The 18,096-nt window shown below is 35.8% G+C and overlaps 2 protein-coding genes across 4 annotated transcripts; one reads left to right on the top strand and one right to left on the bottom strand.

Moving 5' to 3' along the window:
- The first annotated feature begins 1,557 nt into the window (after positions 1 to 1,557).
- LOC109165546 (signal recognition particle subunit SRP68) lies at positions 1,558 to 7,267 on the top strand. Its single transcript, XM_019314357.1, has 13 exons — positions 1,558 to 1,780; positions 1,994 to 2,060; positions 2,162 to 2,272; positions 2,600 to 2,795; positions 3,496 to 3,581; positions 3,766 to 3,961; positions 4,129 to 4,240; positions 4,945 to 5,072; positions 5,238 to 5,444; positions 5,578 to 5,687; positions 6,023 to 6,152; positions 6,407 to 6,556; positions 6,808 to 7,267. The coding sequence occupies exons 1-13, from the start codon at positions 1,687 to 1,689 to the stop codon at positions 7,030 to 7,032; spliced, it is 1,812 nt and encodes a 603-aa protein (XP_019169902.1). The 5' UTR covers positions 1,558 to 1,686; the 3' UTR covers positions 7,033 to 7,267.
- A 1,486-nt stretch (positions 7,268 to 8,753) lies between these two features.
- Positions 8,754 to 14,026, bottom strand: LOC109165545 (pentatricopeptide repeat-containing protein At5g61990, mitochondrial-like). Of its 3 annotated transcripts, none has more exons than XM_019314355.1 (5): positions 13,795 to 14,026; positions 13,586 to 13,725; positions 9,557 to 12,933; positions 9,344 to 9,436; positions 8,754 to 8,983 (listed from the first exon to the last, which is right to left on the bottom strand). In XM_019314355.1, the coding sequence occupies exon 3, from the start codon at positions 12,828 to 12,830 to the stop codon at positions 9,735 to 9,737; it is 3,096 nt and encodes a 1,031-aa protein (XP_019169900.1). In that variant the 5' UTR covers positions 12,831 to 12,933; positions 13,586 to 13,725; positions 13,795 to 14,026; the 3' UTR covers positions 8,754 to 8,983; positions 9,344 to 9,436; positions 9,557 to 9,734. The 3 variants fall into 3 exon arrangements, with proteins under 3 accessions (XP_019169900.1, XP_019169899.1, XP_019169901.1); XM_019314354.1 differs by having other exon boundaries at positions 8,754 to 8,935; XM_019314356.1 differs by lacking the exon at positions 9,344 to 9,436 and having other exon boundaries at positions 8,754 to 8,935.
- Between the last annotated feature and the right edge of the window lie 4,070 nt (positions 14,027 to 18,096).

Genomic DNA, 18,096 nt, shown 5'->3' with positions numbered 1-18,096 from the left:
ATATCATGGCATGTGGTTAGGCCTCATTGGGCCCCGGTCTGAGGCTGTGCATTGGCTCCACGTGCCGTACATGTCGTAAGACCGGAACCTGTTCCCTCCCCCCCCCCCCCTATAAATATCGCATTTATTACTATGAGGGAGACTTTTGACTATTTTTACATACGCGCCAACTGTTGGCTCGGGATCCTTCGACCCATTGTCAAGTATTTCGAGTTTCTTAACTTAAACCAAAAAAACAGACTAGGTGAAGGGACCACAGCCGAAACCGACCCTAGCACCATATTATGTAGTGTATGCCCGTATTTACTACATCAATTATATTCCTTAATTATATTTTATGTAATTCTAGGTGATCAAGTAAATAACTAAATATACACAAGACTTGTTTAATAATTGGTGAATCCACCAAAATTTGGTCAAAACGTAAAATGGATCGAGCAGCAAATTTGTTCCAAATCGTCGAAATCTAAAATGATGCAATTATCAACATTTCATAATGGCGGTTTTGGGAAAAGCTTTTCCTTCTCCAAAACACCATTACTAGAAATTTATTTGTTAAAAAAAATTGTTGGTTAAAAAAATTTATTTACTAGAAAAGTTTTTCCTTCTCCAAACTGTTTGAGAAAGTATAAGTTCTAACCCCAATTTTTTAACTGCCAAAAGGCTATAATTGAATGTGATTGGAATATAAAGAGTAGAAGTACACCATTTTTTGAGTGGCTCATTGAGCCTACTCTACTATCTAAGAGCACCCCTTAAGATTTATAACTCGACTATCCAGGCCGCTATAAACCTATAGTTAAAAAAAAAAAAAGTGACATATTTACATTTTCATGTACATTCAACAATTTATTCTTTTATTTTTACTTATTTAACAAAAATGGGAATGATTTTTCAATAGAAATCTCACCCAAAGCATGGTTAAGTAACTATCCAAGGAAATTGAATTAATATCTAATTTAGTTTCCCATTATAGTAATTTTATCGATTTAATCGCTTAATTAGGTCATCAATTTTGATAATTTTACTTAATTGAATCATATATTAATATAGTTTGGTAATTTTACCCTTAAATACCTAATTTAGAATCAACTATAGTAATTTTACCCAAAGCATGGTTAAGTAACTATCCAAGGAAATTGAATTAATATCTAATTTAGTTTCCCATTATAGTAATTTTATCGATTTAATCGCTTAATTAGGTCATCAATTTTGATAATTTTACTTAATTGAATCATATATTAATATAGTTTGGTAATTTTACCCTTAAATACCTAATTTAGAATCAACTATAGTAATTTTACAAAGTTAGTATTCGACTAATGATTTTATCCAATTTAGTCATCGACTATAATAATTTTTATTGATTTAGTTATTAATTTTAACAGTTGAGGACTCAATTGAATAAAATTATCGAAGTAAATGGCCTAATTATGTATAAAAATTATTTAGAACTAAATTGAAAATAATTATACAGTGAAGGACTACATTGTGTATTTACTCCCCAAAGAAAATTATGAGACTCAGATTGTTTAGCCCGACCCGTAACCGTTGCTAAATCAAAATCGATTACAGATATAACGAAGAGGAGGAGGAAGAGAGTAGAGCAGCGGGGAACCGCCGGAAATTGAAGTCACCGCCTGAGATTCAAGCAACTTCGTAGATCTGTGTTCAATTCCTGTTTCAATGGCGAATGAAAACGGTGTTTCTGCAATGGAAATTGAAGAGCAGAATCCAAATCACGCTGATCAGATCAACAAACCCAAGTTCTCCATCAATGGTTCTCTCTCTTCTCCTCTTCCTCGTTGTATATGATATATGTTTGCGTATTTGCACCGGATAGCTATTGTATAAGACCGTACCTGTTTGCATAAGATGCACATTTTACTATATTGCATGAGGGAAGCTAACTGTTTAATGCTCATTTCCTTTTGATATGCCTCCGTGACCCTTTTGAATTGCTAATTTGGGGCATCGATTTGGTGCTGTGTAGTGTTGCAGCTGTTGAAATCCGCTCAAATGCAGCACGGATTGCGTTTTGGTGACTACACTAGATACCGGTAAGATTGATTAATAATTTATGTGTCATATGCAATAATCTGTGAGCTTTTCACTAATGTGTTTATAAAATGGTATGGTCACTGATTGATTGAGTATGCAGGAGGTATTGCTCTGCTCGATTGCGGCGATTGTACAAATCACTGAAGTTCACCCATGGACGTGGGAAATATACCAAACGTGCAATTACAGCAACTGTAGTCACCGAAGTGAGGTGTGTATATGCACTTTGATTCATTTTTGCGGTTGCTCTTGGGTATACGGTGGGATTCTGTTCAAGTTTTAAGGTGATGCCCTGGCTGTTTTATAATTATCCACAATTGTTACCTTATTAGTGCTATTTTCTCCTTTGAAGTTGTGTGGCAAGGCTACATGTAACACTAATAAGGTTTTGTTGGAATTGATATGAAAGGTAGAACTGTAGAAATAGGGGTTGTCGGTGGTACTGAAGTTGCTGAGTGTTATTGCTGGATGTTTTTAACCAGCAGAATTCCTAACTCTTTTTATGAAGCTTAGAGTAAGTTCTTTTGGTCAAATGTAGGTTTCTTCACTTGGTTCTTTATACTGCTGAGAGAGCCTGGAGTCATGCAATGGAAAAGAAAACTTTGCCTGATGGTCCAAATGCACGACAACGGAGCTACCTCATTGGCAGGTTGAGAAAAGCAGTTAAATGGGCTATGCTCTTCCAGGATTTGTGTGCCATCAAGGGAGACTCAAAGACATCTTTGGAAGCAGAAGTGAGCCCCCTTTCCGTCATCTATCCAGTTGTTGTACTGCTTTCAGAAGTTGCTTCATTCTAGTTGATCTTAATCTACCATTTTTACATCCATAGATAATCGCGTTGTAGGATTTTAGCATCTTTGTTAAAAGTAGGCATTAGAAGGTATTGAATGGTTAGGACAAGGTAATTGAAAGAAACAGAGCCCATTTTTGTTGGATTTGTATAATTGTATCAAGTTTCTTTACAATGCATCAGAGTTCAGATACTACAAACTTTACATGGGTTTAGGATTTTTGCCCATTTATATTATTGTTATTTGATGAGCCTTTGCCCTCTGCAGTTCTAAAATGATTGCATTTGAATTGTTAGGTTCTAGCCAAACAATCATAGATGTTGTCCCTAATTGACAATACTGGAGTCAGAATAATTGAACCTTTCAGGAAGGATATAAGCAAATAATATGGGGATCTTCAAAATTTTATAATTCAAAGTATTGCTGTAACCTTAGGCCATTTTCCTATTCAATATGCATTCTTATAAACAAGATATTTTTTCTGTGAAATTTGTTTAATGATAACTGTTTCCTGTTCGTGGGTTTCACTCACATCCACTTTTGTATGCTATCATTAGGTTGGATCTGATTTCGTACTCATTGATTAAATGCTTCAATTTTACTAAAGATTTTCTTATCAAGCACTATTATTTTCTAACTGCAGGCATATGCAGCATATATGAAAGGGAATCTCTTGTTTGAACAAGATAAAAACTGGGACATTGCACTTAAATGCTTTCGAAGTGCCAGGTAGAATCTAACTTTAACTTCTTTTTTTTTGGTATGCTAAATGAGATGGCATTATGTCTTTTAAGTAAAATCTCAAGTTCATGGTCAACAACATGAACTACTTGCACATAACTTGGACCAAAAAACAATTCTCTTTATTTTTTCCCTTACGCTTTGTCTCCTAGCTGACCTTAGAGTTTATTAGGGCTGTTTATGAGCAACTTGGGAAATATGGAGATTTAGAGAATCAAGTTTTATGCCGTGAATATGTGGAGCAACTAGAACCAAGTATACGCTATTGTTTACACAAGATTGGTGAGTCAAATCTGCAGACTTCTGAACTTGTACACATAGGTGAAATGGAAGGGCCTGCCCTCGACCTTTTCAAAGCAAAGTTAGAGGTTAGTCATTTATTTCAAGTATTTGCTACCGTGTGCTTGCTTGATTTAGTTATTGCTCCACTGTGATCTCCATCATACTATGAGTTGCCGAGTTGGTTCTTGTGCAAGAATTGTATCCAGGGTAATTTTCATTTTCAATATATGACTTGCATTTTCTTTGCTGGCAGGCTGCTATGGCTGAGGCTAGATCTCAGCAGGCTGCATCCATGACAGAATTCACTTGGCTTGGCCATAGGTTTCCAATTTCAAATGCAAAAACAAGAGTTTCTATATTAAAAGGTCAGCAGGCAATTTCTCTAAGGAGATACCATCTGGCTCCTTAGCACCTTGAGTTGTTGAGTTTCTTGACTTTCTTCAGATATACAAATTATGTGTTTTTTTTTTCTTCTTGATTTGATTTATGTGATACAGATTGTGCTTGAGGACACATCTGGTTTTCTAATGAGTTGTTAAGTCTTCAGATGTTTGAATTGGGTCTCTTGCCTTGATCTACTTTATAGATTGTGCTTTCATTTCTTCCAACTCAATGTTTGATTGTTTGAAGTGAAAATATGTTCCTTCAATTGTTCTCTATTTTCTTGTGATTGCTCAATATGCGTAGCTTGCAAATGCCAAGTTGGAAAACTATTTCTAATCCATGTTAACAGTAATTATTTAAAATGAACATTAGGGCTATAGTCATGAAATGAAGTTTGTATGTGCATTATGCTTTGATATGTTTTACAGAGTGTAAATTGAACATGTTTGCAAACATCATCGGGACAGTTGTGCTCTACATAATTCACCTATGGCATGTTGAGAATCAGTGATGAAAATGTGCTTATGCTTAACTTTACCTAATTTTACTGCATCATATTATTCATCAAGATTAAATTTGTGTTTACATGTGTACAATCAACTTGACCTGGTAGCATTATATTTATGTATTTATCTCTTTATTATGTTTGACATAAAACATTTCTTGTATGTGAAACTTTGATCAGCTCAGGAATTAGAGAGAGATATTCATGGTCCAGCAGGAGATTCTCTTCCAGCAGAGAAAAGACTTGTTGTGTTTGACAAGATTTTTGCAGCATATCATGAAGCCAGAAGCAGTATCCGCAGTGATTTGGTAAGAAAGATACAAGTTGTATTATACTGCTCCTCATCAAATGCCTTCCTGAGTCTCAAATAATTGATACTTCATAACCTTTAGATGGTACCATTGATAGTGCAGAATATGATGCTATTTTCTGCATGACTCTTGAAGCTGATACCAATCTTGTGATTCCTTTAGGTTACTGCGGCTAATTCTGAAAATGTGAAAGATGAGTTAAGTGGCCTTGATAAAGCTATTGGTGCCATTTTAGGGCAACGAACTATTGAACGGAACCAGTTATTGGTTAGCATAGCGAAGAGTAAGTTCAATAAGGTCCGCGATGATAAAAATGAAAAAGTTACGAAGCCTGAAGAGCTTGTGAGGCTGTATGATCTCTTGTTACAGGTAAGGATGGAATTTAATTGCAATTTTTATGTCAATAAGAAATAAGAAATTTGAGAGATGATTTAGGCCATAGTAGTGATAATAATGTGAATATTTTGCAACAAATGTATTAACTGTGTGTTTCTTTTGGCAGAACACTTCTGACCTTTCTGATTTAGTTAGCTCTGGAAGAGATAGAAAACCAGAAGAAGTGGCATTTGCTGAAGAATGTGAATTAAAGAGTATGGTTTTTCGAGCCCAAAGGTATGGCACTCTTGTTATCTCCTTTGTTTTCCAGACCATTTCCTCTCTTCTTCCTCCAATTTTGGTTACCATATTTGACCTATCCAAGCAAAAGCTACACTAATCCACTATAGGGGGGAAAATCCAATCCTTTTAAATTTAGAAATCATTTCTGATGACCTTCTATTGATTTTAGAATGTGAAGAGCTTGTGAGTTTTTGCAGTCATGTCTTTCTTGATCATCTTATGTTTGCCAATCTCTTTTCTTTGTCTGAAATTTACAAAAAAAAAAATATGGTAATTTAATTTTGGAGGCTTAAATTGATTCAGGACAACACCTAACACTATCATGACAGGTGCTTCTACTTAGCCAAATCATACAGTTCTGCTGGAAAGCGGACTGAAGCTTATGCCTTGTTCTCTCAAGCTCGTTCTTTAGCTGATGCCGCACTGAAGAAACTTCACAGCGTGGATATTTCTGACCAGGTGTGCATTGTATACAGTTAAACTGATTTTAATGTTGCTTAAAGTTGATTTTCTTAGATATGTCATTGATGTAGCAGAAACCTAATGCTACTTGCTCATTGAAATTAAATCAAAGACATTCACCACACGTCTTCTGAAAATGACGTCTGTCTTTAGAGTGAAGGATACTGTTTTAATTAGTGGTGTTCTTGCTGTTGGGCTTCTTTTGAAATTCACTTGTGATTTATTGTATTTTTCCTCCCTTATACCACCAGGTCATAGTCAATGAACTGAAAGTGTTATCCAATGAGAGTAGATCCAACAGTTGTATAGAGCATGCAAGAGGAATTATGGAGGAGGAGAAGGTTCCCGAAAATCTCTCAAAAAAGATATCAGATATTTCATTAAGTGGAAGTGATAAAAAGGTATTCTTGTAGCATTTTTCTCTATAGGTTTTATTGCTTTATATTTCACTTGGAAAGAATTAAAATTCACCATTCATGGATTGAATTGGAAGCACTCTGAACGCTTGTTAACGAGTATACCTGCTAGTTGGATATATGCTATTCTTTTTGTTGCTTTTGCTTTTGCACTTGTGGTATAGTAATTAGGAATGTTTCATGATGAACTAATGTATTTTACTATTGATCTTACACTAATTTTATGGTCGTTTCAGCTAGAGAAATTTCTCATGGAGAAATTGGATTCGTACGAATCTGCTGTTGGTGATTCCAACACAAAAGTGGCACCTCGCATTGAAGTCTTTCCACCTCCCTTCCAAGCAGTACCGCGCAACCCGATTGTCTTGGATCTGGCGTATAATCTCATCGAGTTTCCAGCGCTTGACAGTAGGATGCGAAAAGATAAGAAGGGAGGCTTCATTAGCAGATTTTGGGGTTGAGTTTCCATTTATAATTTGGAATGATATCCAGGATTTCCACCCCCCCCCCCCCCCTCCCCCCCTTTTTTTTAGAACTGCAGTTTGCCATATCATATTTCCAGCGGCTGAATTTTGGATTGATCGCTTGTGACACATGGTTTTTTTATAGGATCAGAAAATTTGAATTTTCTTAACTCATGACAAAGGGAGAGCTTTTATGTTTGAAGGCTATATCATCTTTTATGTTTGAATCTTGGATCTGCAGTTGGCTCAAAACATCACAATTAACTACTCCGTAATATTTAATTGTTACAAAAACAAATATTTAACCTACAAGAGCTTATGTAATTGCAAGTTAATTAATTTTTTTAAAAATATTAATATTGTTATTAATAGAGCTGGATAGAGCCACATATAGTTGTTCGTGTATAAAAACATGTTTCTTCAAATGTAATTCAGAGTAAATTTCAATTTTGGTCCTCTGACTATAGGAGTGCTGTTAATTGCAGCCCACAACTTTCAAAAGTGTTAATTTAGTACCTTGACTATGTAAATTTTATCAATTTTGATCACTCCGGTCAAATTGTCGATCAAATTTCGTCAGAAATTTTTAATTGGTTATATAACGGGGATATTTTAGTAATTTTATCTCTTTTCTTTCTTCTTCCTGGAGAATCCGCATGGATTCGTCGGAGAGCCGGTAGCTACAGACGCATACGGAGAGAAGCAGTTGGTGATGCTCACGCCGGAGGAATCCCATACGCTGGAAAAAACACCAAACAGAAAATCGCCACAAGCCCACCAAGAATTACCACACCATGACACCAGAGTTCTTGATTTCAACAAACCCATTCAACTATTCAAGCCATCAACAAAACAAACACCACCGAAAACTGAGACCACCAACTTTGCAGACACCAAAAATCTTGAACCATAGACCAACCAAAAATGACCGGGAAAAAATTGCGGACGTCGGAGTGTAATGATGGAACAGTGGCCACCGTTCACCAACCCCAACTCAGTCCAAACTCCAAGTCGCCATTTTCTGCTTGAGTCCAATGACCCTCTCTAGTCCGAAGATGGTATTAAATCTCCGATGGCCTCCAGTCCGGCCGTTAATCCTGCCATCAGCGGCAATATGTTCCCCTGCCCTCTACCCACTATGAAAAGGTTGTGCATACTGTTTAAGTGTTTATTGTGAATTCAACGAGGGGCAGAGATGACATGGTGGAGTTGGCACAAACACCTGTCCATATGTAGTAAAGAATCGTGCAGATTCCTGCAAATGCCCAAACTGAACCGACAATTGCGAATGCTAATAAATCCCTCCTAAGCCATTTGGAATGTGGCGGAGGTAGCGGCGGCTCTCGCGGGGGTGAAGATGGTGGGAATGAAGATGGAATGTTTATGTCACAGGGTTTACAGATTTCCCGATCACCGGAACACAAAGATTGGTACGGGGGGGGGGGGGGGGGGGGTGGTAAACGCCGCATTCATCGTAATCACTATTAACGCACGGCCTTCTACGGGAACAAGAAAGAAAAGAGATCTAAAATTACTAAAATACCCCTATTATTTGACCAATTAAAATTTTCCAGCAAAATTTAGACAGTAATTTAGTCGGAGTGATCAAAATTGATAAAAATTACATAGTCAAGGTAGTAAATTAACACTTTTGAAAGTCGTGGACTGCAATTAGCAGAACCCCTATAGTCACAGGACCAAAATTGAAATGTACTCTGTAATTCAACATTAGAATGACTTTGACTTAACTCTTATTTATTGTCATTGCATAAGACAACACTACAAAAATTGTCTCCTTTGGAATTTAAATGGCAACCGAGATTGAAATTTAAATGACAACTGAGGATCTGATGGCGTCAATGTGAATCTTGAGTAGAGCCAATTCCATGTCTCATCTTCCCTGCCAAATCATCCACAACAGGTATTATGCTTCGTCTTCAGGATCTTACTGGCAAATGGGCAACTTTCAGTCAGATAGGCTAAAGCATCACTCACGAAAGTAAGAAACCCCAACAATAGCACATACATTATCACACTGCAATTCCAACTACAGTATAGTCAGAAGTAACGACTGTACTGATAAAGTTCAGAGGATAAGAATATTAGTTCTATACTCTTTTGAAGCCTCAACTATTTCTGATTGTTTGTGCATATGGGTATGTGCTTTATACATACCAAACCAAAAACATGAAGGGAAACTACTATAAATTGGCTGGAAATGTTATTGGAGATCTAACTGAAACTAATATTATACATTTAGGATCAAATTGGAATGACTAGAACATTTCAAGACTAAATCGATAATTACCTTATAAATTTGGGACCACAAAAGGATTTGGGAAGTGGAGGTGTAACCTCTAGACTGCTTCCAAATTCATGAGATCGCTGATCACCATTCCACCTGCCAAGTAAACAAAGGAGCAGGAGGAGAATGAAAAAGTAGTGAAAAACAGAGGAACTCGTATAAATTGCAAGTTGGAAGTTTCCATTAAATTAAGTTGAACAAATATGTTGCGGTTACCTCTCACGAGGTGAATCCCAATGGCAATAGCACTTACCACCTCTCGTTTGGTAGTAAAAATGAACATGAACACAGGGGGGTAAGGTGAAAACCATATCCACCTTTGAATGGAGAAGCAGTAACATAAAAGATTCGCAGCAAAATTATACATTCCTTGTGCTTTTAATGAGCTATTGAGCTAGGCTTGAACCTGGCAGGCAGGTTCTGCTTGCTTCATAGGGTTGATAATACTTTCTGCATTTTCATTTGTCGGGTATTGACTGATCAAGTCACTCAGAGTCGTCGATTTAGGGACCCAAGAAAACCTTACCATAGTTTCCAAAGCTGCAGCTAATTTTTCTGAATATCCCGCTTTATTCAACCCGTGGACTAAAGTGCTGCACATAGTAACACTAGGAACAAACCCTTGCTTTCCAATTTCATTAAGTGATGTCAATAGTTCAGAAATATCCCCATTTTCACACAAGGACTCTACCAATGTCTCATTCACGTGTCCTCTGAATACACCTCTCTCCACTAGTTCATCCCAAAGCTTAAAGGCTTTCTGCAAACTCCCATCTTTGTACAGTGCATTAACCATCGCGCTGTGCACTAATTCATCAGGCTCTATACCCTTAGCCATCATTTCATTGAACAGTGAAAACATCTTTGATCTTTCCCCTATTCTACCATAGGCAAGTATAAGTGACCTATAAGTGGCATTCGTTGGCATCAGATTCTGCCTTAGCATTTCTAGGAGAAGTTCCTCCGCTTCATTCGTCTTGCCCATATTGCACAGGAGATCAATCAAAATGTTGTAAGTTACATGATTAGGTGGGATTTTTTTATCGAGCATGTCGTTCATCAACCCAAGGGCATCATTCAATCTTCCTGATTTGCAAAACCCGTGAATCATCGCATTGAAAGTACTTGTGGATGCGATTCCCTTCTGTACCGTTTCATGAAATATCAATAACGCCCTCTCTGATTCCTCTTCCTTGAAGCATCCATTGATAATCACATCGTACACGAAGGCCTCTGGTTGAATGCCCTTTGATTGCATTTCTTCCAACAAATGAAATGCTTCAGTTAGATTCCCGGATCTGCAGTAACCATCTATAATAGTAGCATATGTCATGCCATTTGGTGCCAAGCCCTTTATAGAGATTCCATCGAACAATTCCCTAGCTCTCAAAATGTTACCCGACTTGCAAAGACCACCTATTAAGGCATTATATGTGGCAATATTTGGAAGAATACCCTTCTCGTACATTTCATCATGAAGTCGAAAAGCCTCTTCCAAATTACCATGCTTGCAGAAACTATAAATTATAGAGGTGTAAGTAAAAACATCAGGTTTTAAACCCCTATCGTAGAGTTCAGAAAAAACCTTCATTGCTTCTGAAAACTTTCCTGCCTTTGAGAGGCCATCTATAAGTACAGTATATAGTTTCACATCGGGGAGGAGCCCTTGTTCAAGCATGCATCTCAACTGTGAAAGTGCTTTTGTTATATTCCCAATTTTACAGTGTCCATCAATCACGTATGTATAGAGTACAACATTAGGTGCTATACCTCGATCTAGCATTTCACAAAAATACTTGTCGGCCATTTGCATTTCACCTTTTTCCTTGTAACCAGAAATAAAAGCCCCAAAAGTGTAGTCATTCGGTCTTAATTTCCTCTTCTCCATTTTAGTTAAACACGTTTGTGCTTCTTCCATTCTTCCTGCTTTGCACAGACCAATAATAATGCAATTATAGCAAAAAACATCGGGTGACATACCTTTCTGCCACATTTCATCCAAGAAATTTTGTGCTTCTTCAAACGTCCCATCCTGAACAAAACTTTTTAAAATATGTGTCAAAATAACAGAATTTGCTCTAATACCCATCCCAATCATTTTCTCCAAAATAAGGATTGCTTGGTGGCGATCTCCAATATGACAAAATCCATTAATCAGGAAACCAAAAGTGTAAGCAGAAGGTACCAACTTTCTCTCATTCATCTCAAACATTATTTCACAAGCCTTTTCCATGTTATTCTGTAGACAGTATCCCTCCAACAAATGATTGTATGACCGAGTCTCGGGGAATATGCCCATTGCAATCATTTCGTCCTTCATATTTGTAGCTTTCTCCATCTCACCAATTTTACAGAGCCCATTCAAGAGAGTATTATAGGTCACAAGGTTCAACTTGATTCCACGTGCAACCATATCATCCTTAATTCTCAATGCTTCTTCTACATCGCCCTCTTTCATGAAACCATGAATCAGTGGAGTATACGAAAAATGATTGGGATTTAGACCCATTTCCCACATTTCCTTCAAAACCAACTTAGCTTCCCGGGACCTCTTCTGCTTGCAGAACCCATCTATGAGTGAGGAATAAGTATAACTATCTGGGGCCAGGCCATTCTCCGCCATAGTCCTCTTCAACTCTACCGCCTCATCAACAAGCCCCGTGCTGCACAACCCTCTGATGACCACATTATAAGTAACCAAATTCGGATTACATCCCTTCTCTCCCATCTCAAAGAGCACGTTTTTGGCATCTCTAACATTCCCAGACTTGCAATAAGCATTTATAACAGCAGTGAAAGTATACACATCTGGAGAAATCATCCTCTCCACCATTCCGTTATACACACTCCAAAACATCTCCATTTTGTTCCTCTTTGTTAATTCATTCAACAATGAGTTACAACACAACAAACTAGGCGAAAACCCAACATCTTTAACACCCAAGAACACTGAAACAGCTTCATCGAACATGCCTTTGTTCCTAAAAGCAATAATTAGCAACTCAAACACTAGGGAACTTGAACTGGACCTATTACATTCTTCGTAGCAACAAAGCAATGAGCTCAAAATATCCGAAACAGGAAATCGACATTCAATCATCTTCTCCAATAAACTACAGGCAGGCGAATTTAAGTTGGAATCACACAATAGCACAGTAAGGATCGCAAAAGAATTGATGGTGGGAGGAATACTCATTTTGCGGGCCGACCAATCAAAGAAGGAAAGCAGGCGTTTAGGGTGGACAACCGACCTGCTTCTGTGAAGCACCGAGTAAACCACATCAGGATTGAGTTTTGACGGCACTGCCGATGAATCTAAGAGTAACTCCCAGCTGTTAAGCCCCAAAATCTTGGAGATATCTTCAGCTGCGACTTCGTTTTCTGTCGCGGTGCAGAGAAAACGCCGCCTTGATCTGAGAGTAACCTTGTTGATTATCAATCGCCCGCTCTTCGATTTACGCACTCCACGAAAGAACAAACTATGCATCATTTTTGTTTCTTACAAATTTCCTTCTTAAATGTGAAATTTTCCAATATGACTATGATCCTAAGGTTTCACCATACCCTCTCTTCTTCTCTCTGGTCTGCACCCACTGCTGACGGAAACATGAGATCAGAAACACTTTATAATGGAGTAGAAGAGTATACTCAGGTCGGGCCGGGTTTCCCTGTGCCCAATTAACACTGATCCTTTAACAAGTAATTCTAGGTCATTACTTTTTTTAGTATCAATTTGATTATCTATAAACAATAATGAGTATTTCCTTAGCACTTTTCTGAATACATTTCCCTAAGAACAATAATGTTAAACGTTTCCTAAACAAGAAATTTTAAAGATAAAAACTTTTTGAACTGCAGAACATTTCTTGAAATGGGGAACCAGAATAAGCCGCAACTTGCAGCATAATCTATGAGAACTGCAAGGAAATGTACAAGTATTCCTTAAAAAACTGAAAATAGTTTATGTAATTCAACTTCCCCCTGCAAACTTTTACAGTTCATTTGCTGTACAAAACAACAATCAACACAAATTTCCCCATTTTAAGCAGTTAACACTAAAGACAATTAACAATAACTGAAAACGAGCAGCACATACAAACAACAAATTTAACCAAAAAGAAGGTTTTTGTTTACAATGAACAAGAACCAGCTATCACAGAGCACTAAGAGCACAGACTGCATATCAAATAACAGTAGCAATACAGATGAGCATTTTTCGGGGGAACGGAAAGGAAGATGAAATACCTTGTTGTTCTCGACAAAATGATGAAATCCAAAATCAGTTGAATGATTAATGTGGTTCGGTTCGGAGATGAATGTTTGCGGGTTAGGGTTTGTGGATTGAAAAAAGTGAGAAGGTGAGATGTAGAGCAGGCTCCAAATGCCTGCAATCATAAACAAATAAACAATTATAAATCATAAAAAAATCAACAATTAAACATTTAAAACCATACTCGTGAGCCTTGTCGTGTTGGATGCCGCCGTCGAGGAGTCCGCCGGTACTGAGGAGATTATCTGGGTTGGAGAAAAGCTTTTCAAGGCTTATGAATGGGAGAGATTTGATTTATTGGTGCTCCCTCCAAGCTTCCCGTATGGAGGAATGGAGAATTCGAGAATGGTGTTCTTGACACCCACTGTAATTAAGGGAGATGCCACCAGAGCTCATGTGGTGGCTCATGAACTTGCTCATAGTTATTTAGCCATCACAGGCCCCAGTTGGACGGATTAATAATAATTAACAACAAAAGTCCAGTCAATGATTATTATATTAATAATAATTATTAATTAGCTAGGGATCGGAACAACTGTTGGGTGGACTTCCTAAAAAAGTTATATATGGCAAATGACATATTTACCCTCCGCTTTTGTCAGCTTAGACAGAAGGAACTAACGAGAGGATGACAACAGGTTAGATTTCGCAACTCGGAGGACCACAGATGGTAATTACAAAAGTTAGGGACTATAGGTGGTGAAACCACCAAACTCGGGGAACTTTGGCTGGTATTTACTCTATGTCTTATTTTATGAATTTATGTCTTATATTATGCAATTATGTACATATATGACATTAATTATTTACATAAATCAAATCTGAGAATAAGTAAAATAGAAAACTTGTGTATGTATCTCATGTTATGCGTTTCTGTGCATTATGTTACGAAATTCTGTACTTTAAGCATAAGAATTTTGTACATGAAATTGACTAGTAGTTGTATAACACAAAAGACATTGTATGTCTTATTTTACGAATTTATGTCTTATATTATGCAATTATGTGCCTATATGACATTAGTTATTTACACAAATCAGATCTGAGAATAAGTAAAATAGAAAACATGTGTATGTATATCGTGTCATGCGTTTCTGTGTATCATGTTATGCATTTCTGTACATTAAGCGCAAGGATTCTGTGCATAGAATAAATTAAAATTTTGTGTTGAAACATGAGAAACGCGAAGTTATGGAATCTGTTAAAACTTACACATCAAACGACGTCGTTTTGATTCAGGGTCCACAATGCTATGTGGACCCTGGTCCACGATATAAATTGCCCAAATTAGTAGTTGTATCTGATGGATAGTATATTGGGCTTGTGCTATACAGACCTGCCCAAGAAAGTAATTGGATCAAGGAAGCCTAAGAAAGATACGCAGTTTGGAGCAACTTAGGAGCTTAACAAGGATTGAAATTATTATTCATAATGTAATAATGATTGGACTCGTTATTCCTAATGTAGTAGGACTAGAGTTTATTATTCATAATGTAACAGTAATTCCCAATATGAGGCAGTCTAGAATTCTTACTTGCAGGGGTCTAGCAACTTAAGAGTTTAATAAGGATTGAACTTATTATTCATCATGTAATAAAGATTGAGATCGTTTTCAAAATAAAAAAATAAAAAAAATTGAGATCATTATTCTAATGTAGCAGGACTAGAGTTTTTTTTTTTTAGTACTATTGACCCGATTACATGTAGTATCCGTTCATATATACTTTCTCAACCTATTGAAGATCAACGAATCAATACCGCCTCCACTGAGGATTGAACCATGACCTCCCACTTGAGAGAGTCACTTCATGTCGCTTGACCACAAGGATTAGAGTTTATTATTCCCAATGTAATAGTAACTCCACGGCAGGAGGATTCTTATTCCTTAAAGGGGTCTAGGCCCAAAATATGTATAAATAGATCCTCATACATGGAAAAAGGGGAAGCAATTTCCACTATTCACAAGCAATAATATTCATCAATACAAAATACATATATTTTCTCTATATTTTTTCTATATACTCGTTATGTTAACAGTGATGTTGGTCAGCCGTTGACTGTCCAAAAGTCATAAAACCAACCGTGTCTTATGTTATAAATTTATGTGTCTTGTATTTTGAAATTCTTTGCCTATGAACACAAATTTTGCACCTAAATCATATTTGAAAAATAAACAAATATATAACATGTGTATGTGTCTTGTGTTGTGATTTGTTGTGTATTATGTTATGAAATTCTCAAATTCTATACCTTACGAGTATGAATTCTCTACTTATTCGTTTTGATTTAGGATCCACAATGTTATGTGAACTATCAGCAATTATATCATGGACCATGGTCCAAAAACGGCGTCGTTTCTTTAAGTAAAGAAACGACTGCCATTACAGCTTAACGGAACCAGTATTTTTGGTGTGTTAATTACAAAATGAAACTGTCTCACATATTATTTTTATATTGTCAAATTAAACTGTAGTGTATATAAAATGAAACTGAATAACAGTTTCACATATTCGAGTGTATATTGTCCAATGAAATTGTAGTTATATTGAAATGATATTGTAGTTGTGTTGTAGTGAAACTATAGTGTATATAAAATGAGAATGAAAAACAGTTTCACATATTTGAGTGTATAATGTCGAATGAAACTGTAATTGTGTTAAAATGAAACTGCAGTTTATATTGTCCAATGAAACTGTTATATCGAAATGATATTGTAGTTGTGTTGTAATGAAATTATAATGTATATAAAATGAAACTGAATAACAGTCTCACATATTTGAGTGTATAATGTCGAATGAAATTGTAATTATATCGAAATGAAACTGTAGTTATATCGAAATGAAATTGTAATTGTGTTGAAATAAAACTGCAGTGTATATAAAATGAAACTGAATATGTTATACAAACAGATCTACTTTGGCTCTGTTTGGCAAACCTAGTTGAAAAGCTATAAGTTAGGAGCTGAAAGCTGAAAAGCTATAAGCTCGGAGCTGAAAACTGAAGAGCTGTTATGATTGAAAGTGTTTGGTAAAATTAGCTTTTTGATAAGCTGATAAATGTAAAATGACTAAAAAGGACATCTTCATAAAATTTAAATTAGTTTGTTTACATATTAAAATTTAACATTTTGTCTTTAAAAAAATTAACATTTTGAAATAAAACTATTAGCATAAACATAATCTAGCATCTCATAATGAAATTGCAATATTGTTGCAAATCTCATAATAATAATAATAATAATAATAATAATAATAATAATAATAATAATAATAATAATAATAATAATATTTGCGATGAAAGTTCCGGATAAAGGAGAAGAAAAAAAATAGTTTTAATTGGGAAGGGTAAATTATGTCATTTCTATAAAATAATAAGGATAAAGATGGAAAAAAAGTTAGGAAGCTAGGAGCTTATTTTGAAACGCTACCTTAGGTAGCGTTCCAAAATAAGCTCTTATTTTAATCTAGGAGCTTATTTTGGGAACATTACCAAACAGAGCTTATAGCTTATTAGTAGCTTAAAATAAGCTATAAGCTCCTAAATAAGCTCTGCCAAACAGAACTTTTATGCGAAACGACACAAACGAATGCTGTTTTTTTCATTAAAAGAAACGGTGTCATTTTGGACCATAGTCCATAATGCTTTGTGATTCGAGGTCCACAATATAATTTACCGTGAACTATAGTCCATGATATAAATTGTCATTACTTGCTAGGCCGTAATATTTTCCTCTTTATTAGAGTGGGCTTGAGAATGTAATGGGCTATTTTTAATCAGCAAGTCCAATTATGTGCAAAACTCTCCAATACAAAAATTCCATATTCAAATCCATATCACCCCACCACTACCGACAATCTTCATATGGGCAAAATTGGTCCAAACAGTGTTATATGGACCATAATAAAAAAATATATTATTTTTGTACTAAATGTATATTATTTTTGTATTGAATGTACATTATATAATATAATGTACACTCACGACAAAAATAATGTACATCTCCTGAATACAATGTACATTATTTTTGTATTGAATGTACATTATTTTACAGTATACAAAATATGGTCCACACAATTTGTGTGAACCATGGTCCACACAATAATGATTGCTTCATATGATACTATGTTATTTGCATTCTTTAATTTCACCAGAGCTTTTAGATACAACACATTGATATTTCCTAGTTCGGATATTATATTGTTGTATGTTTTTTCCCATATGTTCTGATCTTTGAGATAATAGAGTCCTCAATACCCTAAACAAAACAAGTTACGAGAAGCATAAAGGAAAAAATGACTAAAGAATGCGATGTGGTTACAATTTTTTTAATAAAATTGTGTTATTTTGTATTTACGACAATAATTTTATGAAACTGCTATGATACCAGCTGGTTAAAAGATGAGAGCATGTTGAAAGATGGTAGTGTGGAAGCTTAGTGCTAAAAACCATATTTTTAAATTGTTGAGACTTACATTTTTTTTTTTTT

This window comes from Ipomoea nil, unplaced genomic scaffold, assembly GCF_001879475.1.
Source record: "Ipomoea nil cultivar Tokyo-kokei standard unplaced genomic scaffold, Asagao_1.1 scaffold3069, whole genome shotgun sequence".
Classification (NCBI taxonomy): Eukaryota; Viridiplantae; Streptophyta; class Magnoliopsida; order Solanales; family Convolvulaceae; genus Ipomoea; species Ipomoea nil.
This window is presented reverse-complemented; position numbering and strand designations above follow the sequence as displayed.